At 35.0% G+C, this 13,720-nt stretch overlaps 1 protein-coding gene across 4 annotated transcripts in view; it reads left to right on the top strand.

The window, feature by feature from the left end:
• Positions 1-13,720, top strand: part of EPS8 (epidermal growth factor receptor pathway substrate 8) — a 193,140-nt gene that overhangs the window by 117,599 nt on the left and 61,821 nt on the right. For all 4 annotated transcript variants that reach the window (XM_047866638.1, XM_047866635.1, XM_047866636.1 and 1 more), the window contains 2 exons: positions 4,025-4,104; positions 5,996-6,072. In XM_047866638.1, coding sequence (XP_047722594.1) covers positions 4,046-4,104; positions 5,996-6,072 — 136 coding nt within the window. In that variant the 5' untranslated portion in view covers positions 4,025-4,045. The remainder of the gene's footprint in view (positions 1-4,024; positions 4,105-5,995; positions 6,073-13,720) is intronic.

The raw sequence follows: 13,720 nt of genomic DNA, 5'->3' as shown, positions 1-13,720 counted from the left end.
TTCTTCTGTCTCTGAATTTCATTCCCCTTCCTACCAAATTTTTATTTTTGTTGGAGGATTCCAACTAAATTGGAGGCTTACCCTCACCCCCCCCCCCCAGTTTAATATGTATTTCATTATAATGGAAGAAATGCTAACGATCCAGGTAAATTTATGGGTATCACATGCTATTTACATGTGCATGAGCACTCAGAAGACCCACTTTTATAAACTTGACCTTGAACAACATGGGGGTTAGTGGCATGCCCCCCTCACAGTCGAAAATTATTATATAACTTTTGACTTCCTCCAAACTGATCTATTCATAGCTAACTGTTGACTGGAAGAGATGTGAATTTAATTACATTGAAATCAAAGTAGAGATACCTCAAGATACTCTGTCAAGCATAAATAAACAAAAAGTTAAAGAAAGTCTGTGGTATTTTCTGAGAGAACAAGTTATTTCAAGGACAGCTCAGTCTACAGAGAGCTACTAGCAGTTTGGTAGCCAGATTGGGTAGGTGGTATTCTGACATTGAGTAATGACTACATACTCATTCAGCAATTTGAAAACTGATATTGTGTGTTAGCAAGAATAAAGAAAAGGAAAGGGAATCTAAATACTTATTTATTTATATTTGTGATCTTAACACTTTCTAATACCAAATTTAACTTTCTGGTTTTGCCATATTATAGATAGCTTCATTTATTTCTGCTTATGATGATTTTCACGGACTCCAACTTCTCTGAAAACTTCAGTATTTAACATTTTTGGTGTGCTTAACTTAGATCTTAAATTTACCACTTTTATCTAATACTTGCTGAAGAATGTTATTTTCTGTAGAAAAGAAGAAGAAAATGATAATAACTATGACTTATAAAAGTGTTTTTATGAGGAAAGTGAAGCTCTAATTTCACATCTGTACAAGGTATTATGACAGTTTTAGTGTACCCTTTTAGTAGGATTAACTAGCTAACTTAATAGAGTTAACTGAATTTATGACATCTTTAAAGTGATAAAGAAAGTGTTTATCTCCTTAGTTTTGTTTTGCTTAATAGTTAATAAAAATGAAAACACCTATATTTTTTCTAGTAAGACTTGATGGTTCTTCTCAATTATATATATGATCTACATAGCTGTGATTTGGATATGTCTTCTAGAAGCCTAAAGGAAAACCCGGCATTTGTCATTGTTTCCTTTGTAAGGTGCGCACTCTAATTGCTATAGTTAAGGATTTGGAAACTCCATATTGCTGCATGAGCATCTGTGACAAGTGACAGTGTGATTGCCAAAGAGGAAAAGTTTCTATATTTAAAATCCAATTTAGCAAATTGACATTTTCTATTCCTGTTTCTAATATTCTCTTATTCTGACAGATCACTGTTTTAAACAAAACACAAACCACGCATTTATTTGACTGTCATGAAGAATTAAACATGAAAAGGATGAGATGCTGTGGCTATCACTTTTCATTAAACCAGCTGCTGTGGTTTTGAAATGCAAACCAGATCAAAATCAGTTCAAACCCTAGCGTTTAACTTATATACTGAATGAACCAGCTTGTTTTGAAAGCACACTTAAAAAAAAAAAACTTAGAAGAAACTTACACATCCATCATTTGATTTTTTTCACTAGCGCTGTGAGTTAGAAGGATCCAAGAATTTTCTCTATTTTGCTGGTGAGAAAATTGAGACAGAGGCTTAATTGACTTGTGTAGTCTAGTCAGTGCCAGAATAGAGTTCCAGGCTTCTAACTGTGAATGAATGTGTCTGGCTATGGGCTCTAGATCTAGAATGTTATTCCAGGCCTCTGTCCTGGCCCACATTCTAGAATGTAACAGTTATGTGCTCTGTTCAGATCCTATAGGTTTATGAGAACCAATTGTGAAATACTTAAGAATTTTGTAAGCTGCTATAAAAGTATGGATAGCTTGAGATGAACCATAGTGGAAATATTCATACCATGGAAATCGGTAAGCAGTACAGATCAGGATTTAATTTTTCCCCAGAGAACTGGTTGACCTGTACACTATGCATTGCATCCAAGTATAAATTGGAGGAGAACAAACAATAACAGCAACAATAAAAACAGAATACAACAATGTAACATAAATGTAATGTAATTTTGTAAATGCAGTATTTATCTAGGGGAGAGGTCAGTATTTCTTTGTTCCTTAATTTAGAAATTTGCTTCTAAGCTGTGAATAAATATGGGCAGGACTGTTGGGAAAGCTTGAATTAAACTTGAGTGTTTTGAGGACCTCTATAAATTCTTATTCTTCAGGAACTAGGTCAAGTCTCAGCCCTTCCCAAAATTATGGTAGTCGACCTGGCTTTTTCATTTAAAATAGGATTTTAAATAGATTTAAAATGGAGCCTTATACATTGGGACTTATTTGTGTTTCATATGAATTAATTTTATATCCTTAGGAATGCAATGCAGCCTTTCAAAAGTGGGACATGGACTTTCTTTTTTTTCTTTCCTTGAATAAATATTTAATTAACACTTATTCTATGCCTAGTATTGTTCCTGCTGCTTGAGAAACAGCAGTCATTAAACAAAAGTCTCTGCCCTTATGCAGCTTTTAGTCTAGTGAAGAATCAGTCATTTAGTTACACAAATGAAAAACTATAACTGTGATGCATACTTTGAAAAATTGATTATAGTATGAGAATGTCTGATAGTGGGCTTTTGTGTCTAGAAGGGAGGTGAGTTAAAGCTTCCCTGAGGGCATTGTGATTGAACTGAGATCTGAAGAATGAGAAAGAATTAATTTGAAGTTACTGATCATGAATACAATTTCTTTATGTGGGCTTTCGATGGCTTTCTAATCTGAATTACATTCTCTTTTAATATGCACCTCCATATCACCCTAAACTTTTCCTTTGTAATGGGAACATTCTGTAGTTTCGTATTTATTCACTAAGTGATTGTTTTTCCTACTAGAGTGTTGGCCTAGAGCTGGGACTGTTTTGTTCACCTTGGCAGTATCAGCTTTATTGCCTGACACATAATAGTCACTCAGTAGTTATTAATTCTTCTGCTCCCTTTGCCTTTGTCTTATAATAAAGCTGGGACGTGCCCTACCTACCTCTCAGTTATTGAGAAGACACGGTGATATAATGTCTACAAAAGTCAGAAAAATAAGATGAGACCCAAAATTGTTCAGTGTCACAGAACCTAGGAAGGACCAAGTATTCAGGAGAGAATAGAAATAAATCAGGTGTAGCAGTATTGTCTGGAAGCACAAAGAAAGAAAAGGCCGTTGGATTTAGCAGTAAGGAAGTTTTACTTATTCATCTTGTTGAGGGAATTTGTTCAATTTGTGAAACATATTAAAAATGTTTTCTGAAGTTAAATATCATTTGGTGTTGACTTTAAAAATTGCTTTCTCGTGAAAAGCGGAAGGAATATGTAAGTGGATACCTTCTTGGAAAAAAAATGTGTATCCAAGTGTGTATGTATAAGATGTCAAATGTGCTTTGAAGGAAGGGAGAACAGAAGGAAGGGAGAAAGAAGAAAAGTAGATTCAGGAAGAAGTCTGGAGGAAATTGACAGACTGTTAAATGGTTATCTTTAAATGGTAGGGCTCTGGGTGGTATTTTTCCCCTTTGTGCCTTTCTGTATTTTGTACTTCCCTGTATTTCTCAAGTTTTTTAATGTAATGAACCTGTATTACTTTCCTAATGAAACAATACACGAAGTAACATCTAAAACATCATAAAACTGACCTTTGATTATGAGTTTGAGAAAAATGTACAATTAAGCCTATATATGTAGAGCATTTGGAACTATATTTTAGATTTTTTCTTTTACTCACCTAAATTTGCTTATAATTCTAGTACATAATGTTAAATGCCAGTTGAATCTTTTTTTCTGTGTCCCTCTGTACCTCTGGTGCGCGAGCTCTTTGAGGGTGGAGATCTTTATCTTCATATTTCTGCCATCATCCTGGCAGTGACTGTATTTGTTGAATGAATAACTTGAAACTGAAATGTCTTGACCTTTTTATTACCTTTAATCTACGTACCTTTCTTTTTTCAGAACACAGGAGTGAAAACAACAATGAATGGTCATATTTCTAATCATCCCAGTGGCTTTGGAATGTATCCATCTCAAATGAAGTAGGTTGGAAGATTTATATTTAATTTGTTGGGGTTCTTTTTGGATTTGATTTGGTGGCTTTGTTTTATGTTTCTAATGAAAGGACTAGCTAGCTCCACTTATTTATGTAGTTTATTCCTCATTAATATTTAATCTCTTTCTAATACTAAGGTATGATAGTATTAAAAGTTTACTGTGTCTAGTAAGAAAAAGATGGTAAAGTAACATCAACCTCAATGGCAGTGATCAAAAAGAAGACATTTTGTTCTAGGTATTTTATGTATTATTGTTTTCCATAGTTAAACATGTTCTTTGCTTCAGAGCTTTCAGTTTCTCTGGAGCATTCTACTATTTTGACTTATAAAGTATTGGCATTTGAGGAGAATTAAAGGTCTCTTAGTCCAGTCTGTCAGAATACTTATCACTACGTAAACCAAATAAAAAGAACAGACAAGCAAACAGAACTATCCCTGTGGCTTCAGGTATAATTTGAAATCACAACCCTGGCTTAAGTTGCCATCCCCTTATATATCATGGTTAATATTGTTGTTATTTTCTACTGGCCATTGTGGTATATAGTCATTTTTCAGAATTCACAGGTTACTCCCTTTGTAAAGAGTTATACTTCATCTTTTCTCTCTGTAAAGATTATTCCAAATCTCTTTATAATTGGCCAGTAAGAGACACCAGGCGAGTATTGTCAGGTGCCATGTTTACCTTGTCCATCAGTTATGCAAGCCAGAAAGTTTGACCACATTCTCAATTTTCCTCCTTCTTCTTACAACAAATGTCCATTTAATCGTGAATTTATAACATTTTCTTCTCTTAGGGAACTCTTATTTCTGTCCCTTTCTTCTGTTCTTTCTATTCTAGCCCTACTTAAGGCCCTTTTTCCTACCGTAATTTTTGCAGCACCCTCTACGTGGTTACCTTGCCATTAGTTCTGGGATTATTTTCTTTAAAAATGTTTTTGATCATGTCACTTCCCTGTATTAATATACATACTCCATCTAGAGAATAAAAACTTAATTCTTATTTCTTAAGCCCTCTATCTGCCTTCTGTATGTCTGAAGCCATTCCTCTCTTCTATGCATACCCCACTAGATACGTTTTTTTTTTTTTTTTCCCTTGGACACCAGGCTCGTCTTTGAGCCAATTCCGCATGCCTTTTCCTCACTTAATTCTCCACCCATCTGTAGAGCTTCTTTCCAAACTTTTATATTCTGCTGAAATGCCAACTTGGCGGTAAAGTGTTTTTGGACATCCTGATGAAATCTATTAGTGTTATCCAGATGTTACATTCTGTTGTAACTGTTTTACTTGTTCTATTAGCTGAACCCTGTCCCCTGCCATTATCCTTATTCTTCTAGATTTTAGGGTTTAATAAATGTTTACTGAATGAATTTTAAAAATTCAAATAATATGTTTACTTCACCTAACATATTAGTAACAGGAGGCTAGAAATAGGGCAAAGCTGGTCAAATTTAATGATGAAGTGTTATTTTGCATTTTAAATTTTTATGAAAATAATGTCTGTTCCATTATAAATTGAGTCATTTAGTACTTTTTATAACTGGATCGCTGCTCACAACTCGATTTAGTATGGCACTCTTAAACTCTTCTAAGATAGTTTCAACCTTATTGAATCTTCTTGGCTAAGGTTCTGCCTTCAAGTTTAAGACATGGCTATAATTTACATCTACCTCAGTCTGCATCAGGGTAGTGTCATTCATGTTCTGTTTCTTGACCAGGGCAGGATCTGGCTCATTTTGACGCCTAGGTATCATTAACTCTATATGTTTTTAAAAAACTCACGGTGATTATGGTACCTTGGAATTTTTATTTGTCGTTTTGAATTTTTATTGCTTACTTTGGACTTTAACCCTGCACCATGACCATTTTTTATTACAGTGGCTACGGATCATCACCCACCTTTTCCCAAATGGACAGAGAACACGGTTCAAGAACAAGTGCAAAGGCCCTCTATGGTATGTTTGTTTATTTGGTGAGGTATAATTCTATTTCCAACCACATTTCACAAACGAGGTTTTCGAAGTTATAATTTGGATCCATGCCTCATTTATATTAATTGGAGTGAAGTAGTGAGAGATTAGGATTGTTTAAAAAAGAGTTTTTATAAAAGCTACTAAAGCTGTGACTTCTGCTTACTGTCATATAATTTAAAGCCACAGGCAAAATGTATTATAGTGTTTTCTAAGGAGTCTTTTATATGGCATCAGTGCCTTAGGTGGATTTCCTGGCCAATTATTTGTGATATGATTGTTGATCTTCATGACTGATCCATTTGATTGTAGGCTGACAGTTGACAGGACTTCTTCCTTATAGCTCTTGAACTTTTGGGTAGCACTATAGTATGAGGAACAGTCCTTACATTATTTCTCTCTGCACTACAAAACCAGCAGGCTTTCTCCCTGATTCTCTTTTAACTTCCCTTGTCCTCTCTAGATTGTCTCATATGTAAATAATATATTTTTTAACTTAGGTATAAAATAGAAGTCATTACTAAGAAGAAATTGAAGACTCCTGACATATACTACATGTGTTTAGGAATGCATTGTTTTCACAGGGTCTGTCTGGGCTTTTATTATTGTACAATAAAGAATAAGAACAGTATTATGTCCTAGTAGTTGTGAATAGTAGATCCAGAGAATATATTCAACAAATATGTATTTTATAATTAATATGTGCTCAGAACAGAGCTAGTAATATATGGTTCTTGGCTTTAAGGGACTTGCAGTCTAGACAATGACTTGAAAGAACTGAAAAAGAAGGGTTTTTTTGCCTTTTTGGTTTTTGCAAAAATAAAATAATGAATTCCTTCAGTCTTTTATTTCTAGGTAGGTAGTCTAGGTACTTCTGTGAGCCAGGCCAAGGTCTTCATAGTGTCTGTTTCCATGACCATTCAGTCATTCCAAAGATGAATAAGACACATATTCATTATGCATTATTTTGGTGAGGTTAGGTTAGTAAATGCATCATTATAATAAAGAGCTAAATAAGCTTGGATGGCAGCGTGTGAGGTGCAGTGAGGGTGGTCACTTCTTCTACATGGGTAGGGGCAGTAGTCAGAAGAGATTTCATAGAAGACTTGAGCCTTGAGCTAAAGTCTGAAATGTAAGTAGTATGCTCCAGGTGTTTGGGAGGCTGGAGGGTACCATAAACAGCAGTATGAGTCCTTTATAAACTCGACTGTAAGTTCTGTGAAATTGGGCCATATCTGCCTTGTTTACTTTGGGATTCCCTAAGCATAGCACAGGGGCTGATGTATAATTTGCGCTCAGTAAAATACTGGCAGAATGAATGTCATGAATGTATGAACTGCAAACAGTTTGGTCTTAACTGGAGGGTGCAAGGTGTTACATTGGGAAATAAGATTAGAAAAATAAACATGGGCCACAGTAGGAACAATCATACTAAGGAAGTTGAGCATTGTTTATGGGGAATGACTAGTCACTGAAGTTTTTTAGTCAGAGGAAAAATAGTTCTGTTGTCTTGGGTCACTCTCATAGCAGTATTGAGAATGGATATGATGAGTATGGATGGAAACAGGTTAAGTCAGACATCTAAACAATAGCCTTGAGACTTGTTAAGGAGAAAGAGTATTATTGATCATCTCACAAATACTGTAGATCCAAAAGTCTGTTCTCAGCTAAGAAAGGGATAAGGGATAAAAAAGTGGAATTCACCTCAAATTTTAATGTTTATTTTGTGTTAGGAGCACCTTCATAAAAGTGTAGATCTGGGGATTGAAAATCTTCAGGTTTAATCAGTGAATTTCTGTGAATCAAGAATTTCTGTGTTTTACATATAGAGAAAGCTGAGGCTCCTTTCTAAGGTGAGGTGATTGTCAAAGTCACATAACTTTAAAAATCTTGATTGTGAGAAAATGTGACAACTTTGTGTAGTGTGACAAAAATGAACAGTGTATAGGTAAAACAGAGGACATAAAGAGAGGGAAAGAATGGAGGAAATCCAAGAGTCAAAGAAGAAAGAAGACTTAGCAAATGTGTTTGGCTTAGAAGTAAGCAGGTTTTAAGTTTCTTGAAGTTACAGATGATGTTTCATTCCTCCTGGTATCTAATCCTCACCCCTCCCTCCCAAAAGGGGCTCTAAGTCCAATGCCCATGGAATGAATGGAATGAATGACAGGGAAGAAATATGTTCAGATTTTGAACAATCTTTTTCAGTAAATAAGTTGGAGTTCCAGCTGTAGTTAGTTAATATAGAATGGTTAGCCTCCCAGTTTCAACTTTTTTTTTTTTTAATGGGAGGTGGTAAAGGAGAGGTTTGTAATGTAGTTTGTCACAATGTATGCATTTTCTTAACAATTTTTCTTTTCACAATGATTAAACCAGTTGAGTAAATCAAGAGTTCATTTCTTTTGTGGATGGTACACGAACTTCTTTGGGATGTGACGATACTATTTAGTGCACTGGAACATGAGTCTTACAGTAATGACTGTTGTTTTTCATACACCGGCCACAGGTTAGATACTGCATCTAGAGTTTCATGCAGCTTGTCTTTCTCATGAGAACACTTTTCAGATCTGACACCATAATGTGCCTCCTAGACTGGTTCAGTAACTCAGGAACTTCTGTCTCAAGAGAGGCATCATGGGTTTTGGAGGCCAAGCAGTTTGGGGCTGAATCATGGCATTTCTGCCAAAGCACTGCCAGTTTGAGCAGGTGATTTTACCTGTTGGCCCCCGTTTCTTCATCTATAAAATAGAAATGATAATAATATTGTGGTAATAAGTTTATATGAGAAAACAGAAGTAACGAGTCTGTCATGGCATTGAGGGGGAATGTAGGAGAGTTATTTTTTGTCCTGGGTGCTCAGATTAATCAAGGCCCTCAAATTTGATGTTTTGATGTCATACATACGGTATGTAATTACAGTGAAACTTGGACAGGATCAAGTGGTAATCTTCATCATATTTTTTAAGCTTATATTCTAGATATTACCAGAAATATTTTTTATAAATCCTGTAAGTGTATTGTCAATTATAGAATTATGATGATAAATTTTGATTCTTTTGGATATGTGTAATTTTATTCAAGGAAAGTAGTTAAAATATACTGCAGTGTAATATCCCTGTTTTGCCATTTCTTCATTATAAGAAATTTCAGAGCCAGTATGTGAGAAGCTCTGCATCACTAAAGTCCCTGACAACATAAATAAACAGAAAATAAATATTAATTTCATTCTCCTCCACATACTGCATGACGGTAACATTTCATTTGGCTAGTGTTGTCAGGGAATTGAAAATTTTGTAGATATGTACAGTTTGTAGTTAGCCTGCTTGTCAAAGTCTTTAAGCACTAAAATTTAATATCATTTTTAAGGGATGTACTTGTAAAATATATTAAACATTCCCTTCTATCAGGGTGTGGTGCCTGTAATCTCTTATCGATGATTCGGAGGGTCATCAATGCACACTAGCTTGTGTACTGTCGTGTGTTCAGAAGCTCTATTCTTTACCTTTACGCCAAATCATTCAAAATCGTTTCTGTTTTGAATATCTGTGGCTGCCTTTTCTGTGCGTCTGTGTCCCATACCCGTCACTTTTCCCTGTTGTTAACGTGCCTTCTTCTAACATTGCTTCTGATATGTATGGGCTGATCAGCTAGATAGAATATCTTTAGTAGAGTAAGTAGATTCTGAGTGGGGAGTTGAGAGTCTTGTTAAAGTCTACATATTAAAATGTGCAAGTTTCGATGTGTCGACGTCGTGACATTTCTCCGCCCTTCAGAGGACTTCTTTAAGTGTGGGCTCTGCTGTGTTCTGAATAGCTGAACTTCCTAGAAAAGTAACTTCTCTTTAAGTTAGATATTGCTGAATTTGTAATATAGCCATTTATAATAATCAGGTATTTAAAGTCATCCTCTATCCAGAAAAACTCAAGTTTCACAGAATCATCAGTTAGCAATATTTTGTTGTCATTACCAACATTTATAGTAATTTTAAGATTTGTATTGTTGGAGTCCAAGTAGTACTGGATAAGTATGATAGACGGGCACCCTCTTAAGTCTCATTCTAGCCTTCAGTGTGAACTTTTTTGCAAAGATAGCAAGCAGGAAAATATATTTGTGTTTTTCCTATTTTTCTTTTTTCTTTTCCAGGAGGTACTAGTAAGAATTGAATGTAAGTAGTCTGTAAAGCGTATGGCTTCTGTATAATTGACTTTACTGCAAACTTTTCTGTATCTTTGCATAGCACTTGCCTTCTCTTTCTCATAGCAAGATTTCTGAATATAGCACTTGTCTTAATAGATATATACCCCACATGTTTTACTTTTTGTACCTATCTTTCTTCTCTTCCTGTCCCTTTCTAGGAGTTAGTCTCTTTGTGTAACTGTCACAATTGAAGCCCAAGCAATCTCTTACACATTCAGGTGGCATTCACGAATTAAAGCCGATTTCTCTTTTCTCCACATGCATCACTTACAGTGTGTATTTTACTTGGAGAAAACGTTTAAATATTCTTTTTTAAGAACGATTTTCTTTTAATTCTTATGAAGCACATGGCTCATGATTATATATTATCAGGAAGTTGGGCACTTAAGAGTCAAAATTCAGTTCCGTAGAGTGTTCTGGTGCTTCACCTTATCTGAAAATTTTAAACTTCTTTTCTCCTCATGGGACAAACCAGGAAAATTCATTCTTAAATAATGCAGTTTTATGAAAATGACCTTTTTGTTTTGTTTTTAGTTACTTTTTTTAAATGTTTATTTTTGAAAGAGATGGACAGAACGCGAGTAGGGGAAGGGACAGAGAGAGAGGGAGACGCAGAATCTGAAGCAGGCTCCAGGCTGTCAGCACAGAGCGCACCGTGGGGCTCGAACCCACAAACCGTGAGATCATGACCTGACCCAAAGTCGGATGCTTAACCGACTGAGCCACCCAGGCGCCCCACTCAGCAGCTGCTTTTATGTTACATTTTTTTTCTTTTTAATTGCAAAATCCTTACTTTCTAAGATATGCTTTATTTTTGGAAAAAGAAAATAAAATTTTCTGGATATTAGCTCTTATAAATTTTGCTGTGTATATAAACAGCAATACAGACAAAAGGGAATTGCATTTAAATATTCAGACTTGCATGTTGTTATAGTTGCCATTGTACTAATTGAAGAGTTAAATGAAATCTACCTGTTTTTTTTTTTTTTAATTGAGACTTGTAGTTTTAGGCTCATAGCAAAATTGAGTGGAAGATACAGAGATTTCCTATCTATCATCCCGCATATGCATAGCCCTCCACTGTCAACAGCCCCCACCAGAGTGGTGCGTTTGTTACTATTGATGAACCTATATTAATATATCCTAATCACTCAATGTCTTATGAAACCTGAATTTAATGTTCCTGATCTGCAAGTTGATTATCACATAATAGCTTGATAATGCTAAAAAAATCTGTAAAAACATATCAACTCAATAATGCTAAAAAAAAAAGCCTGTAAAGAATTTTTATCGTTGGTCACTGAATTCACCTAATTCTGTTTCTGTGGGTTTGTATGTTCTGTTCTGCAGTGTAAAAGCAAGTGAGAAAAGCAGTAAAACCACAACCATTGGTACTACAATCAAGTAGTTTATTCCTAGCTTTAATTGACTCAGATTGAGAAAGTTAAGGAGACAGAAACTGAGGCTTTTATATTGGGAGTTGAGCAGCCTATATATGAGAAACCTAAAACTCTGCTGCCAGATTTATTCAGTTATTATTTAATGTACTATTTGGCCGTGCTTTACACTCTTAATTAGGAAAGAAAAGTTTTCAACCTAAAGAGGTAACATGTAGTGGATGAGTTGGCCTTTGTACAGATTTTGGAACAATCTTGGCTGTCCATTAGAATTGCCATTTATAAATCCCAGTGCCCAAATTGCACCCTAGACCAGCTACGTTAGAATCTCTAGCAAGGCATTATTTTTCAAAGTTCATTCTAGTGTGCAGCCAGGGATGAAAACCACTATTAAAGTGGGGAACATCATTAGAGGCTTTGTCTGGAGTATCATTGAGACTTTATTTAGACTTCTCATACTTTTTTAAGGCTTTTGGTGAGATTTTCAGCTTAGGAGCATGATTACTATTTACGACTGTTTTTGAGAGTACATATGATTCTCATAAAAAAAGAAATGTACCATAATTGCCTCTTAGGAACCTTCTTTCAGAATTTCCTATTAAAATGTTAATATTAACCTTTATTTATTCATTGGCTTAAATCATTGGAACTACTAGTTTGTTTATAAATCCGTTTCGTGGCATTTATATATGTTTAGGGTCTTTAAAAGGTAATTTCTTATAACACATACATCTTATTTATTGTGTAGCATTGGAGAGAAAGCAGTTTAAGAATTTCTAAAATGGATTTTTCATGTGGAATATTCGAAATAACATCTATCTTCCAGGCAATCAGAGTGATCAGTTAATGTCATGTTTTTGTTTTTGTTTTTGTTTTTGTTTTTACAAATATCATCGAATAGTCAGTGTTTTTCTATTGTACTTATAAAATAAGCTTCTATGGGATTAAAAAACTATATTAGAAAATTAGGGAGAACAAATTCTTACTACTTCATAATGAGAAACTTGAATTACAAAACACGCCATTGGGCTTCACTCATCTGAAAGACTCAGTGAAGCATTTGAATGTCCTGGGGTTGCCATATCACAACTGGATACCATGGCAACCATTGCCATTTCTTTTGCTCTAGGTCAGACCACAGGAAACAGAACCACCTTCATGTTCTGAGTCTGCCATAGAGAGTTGTGCTAGAAAATGATAAACTAGTGATTCTGAAATAGTGATTCTTTCTTTCTTTCTTTCTTTCTTTAATATAATTTATTGTCAAGTTGGCTAACATACAGTGTATACAATGTGCTCTTGGTTTGGGGGGTAGATTCCCATGATTCATCACTTAACATACAACACTATTTAGAAATAGTAATTATTTCTGGGGCACCTGGGTGGCGCAGTTGGTTAAGCGTCCAACTTTGGCTCAGGTCATGATCTCACGGTTTGTGGGTTCGAACCCCACATCGAGCTCTGTGCTGGAGCCTGGAACTGAGCCTCCAGCTCAGAGCCTGGAGCCTGCTTCGGATTCTGTCTCCCTTTCTCTCTGCCCCTCCCTGCTCATACTGTCTCTGTGTCTCTCAAAAATAAATAAACATTAAAAAACATTTTTTAGTTAAAAAAAAGAAATAGTAATTATTTCTAAAAGTGCTTTTGTCAGAAATGTCCCTCAGTTACATATTGTATTTCAGTGGTTCTCCTGAGAACAGTTATCTATTTGTTAATATCTCACCTTGATTAATTCTTAGCTAAGAATCAGAAGAATCATGGTTGTTTCTTTTCTTGATAAGTAGACTATAGTCATGTAAGTGAAGGTTATGTTTTGTATATTGGAGTAGAAAATTTACGGTGAAACCAGATCTTTCTTTTTGATCACATTGTTTTGGTAGGAACGGATGGATCATACTTCTTCAGGTCATCATCCAAACAAAAAAAGAAAGGTAGCAGATACTGAATTTTGTAGTGTGTCTGTTTCTATTAAGTAACTTTAATGCTGCAAAAACAAAAATAGAGTATATCAGAATAATATCAGACTGATGTAATATAAAGGACAT

This window comes from Prionailurus viverrinus, chromosome B4 (genome assembly GCF_022837055.1).
Source record: "Prionailurus viverrinus isolate Anna chromosome B4, UM_Priviv_1.0, whole genome shotgun sequence".
Taxonomy (NCBI): Eukaryota; Metazoa; Chordata; class Mammalia; order Carnivora; family Felidae; genus Prionailurus; species Prionailurus viverrinus.
Note: the sequence above shows the minus strand (reverse complement) of the source record. Positions and strands in the feature narration are given on the sequence as shown.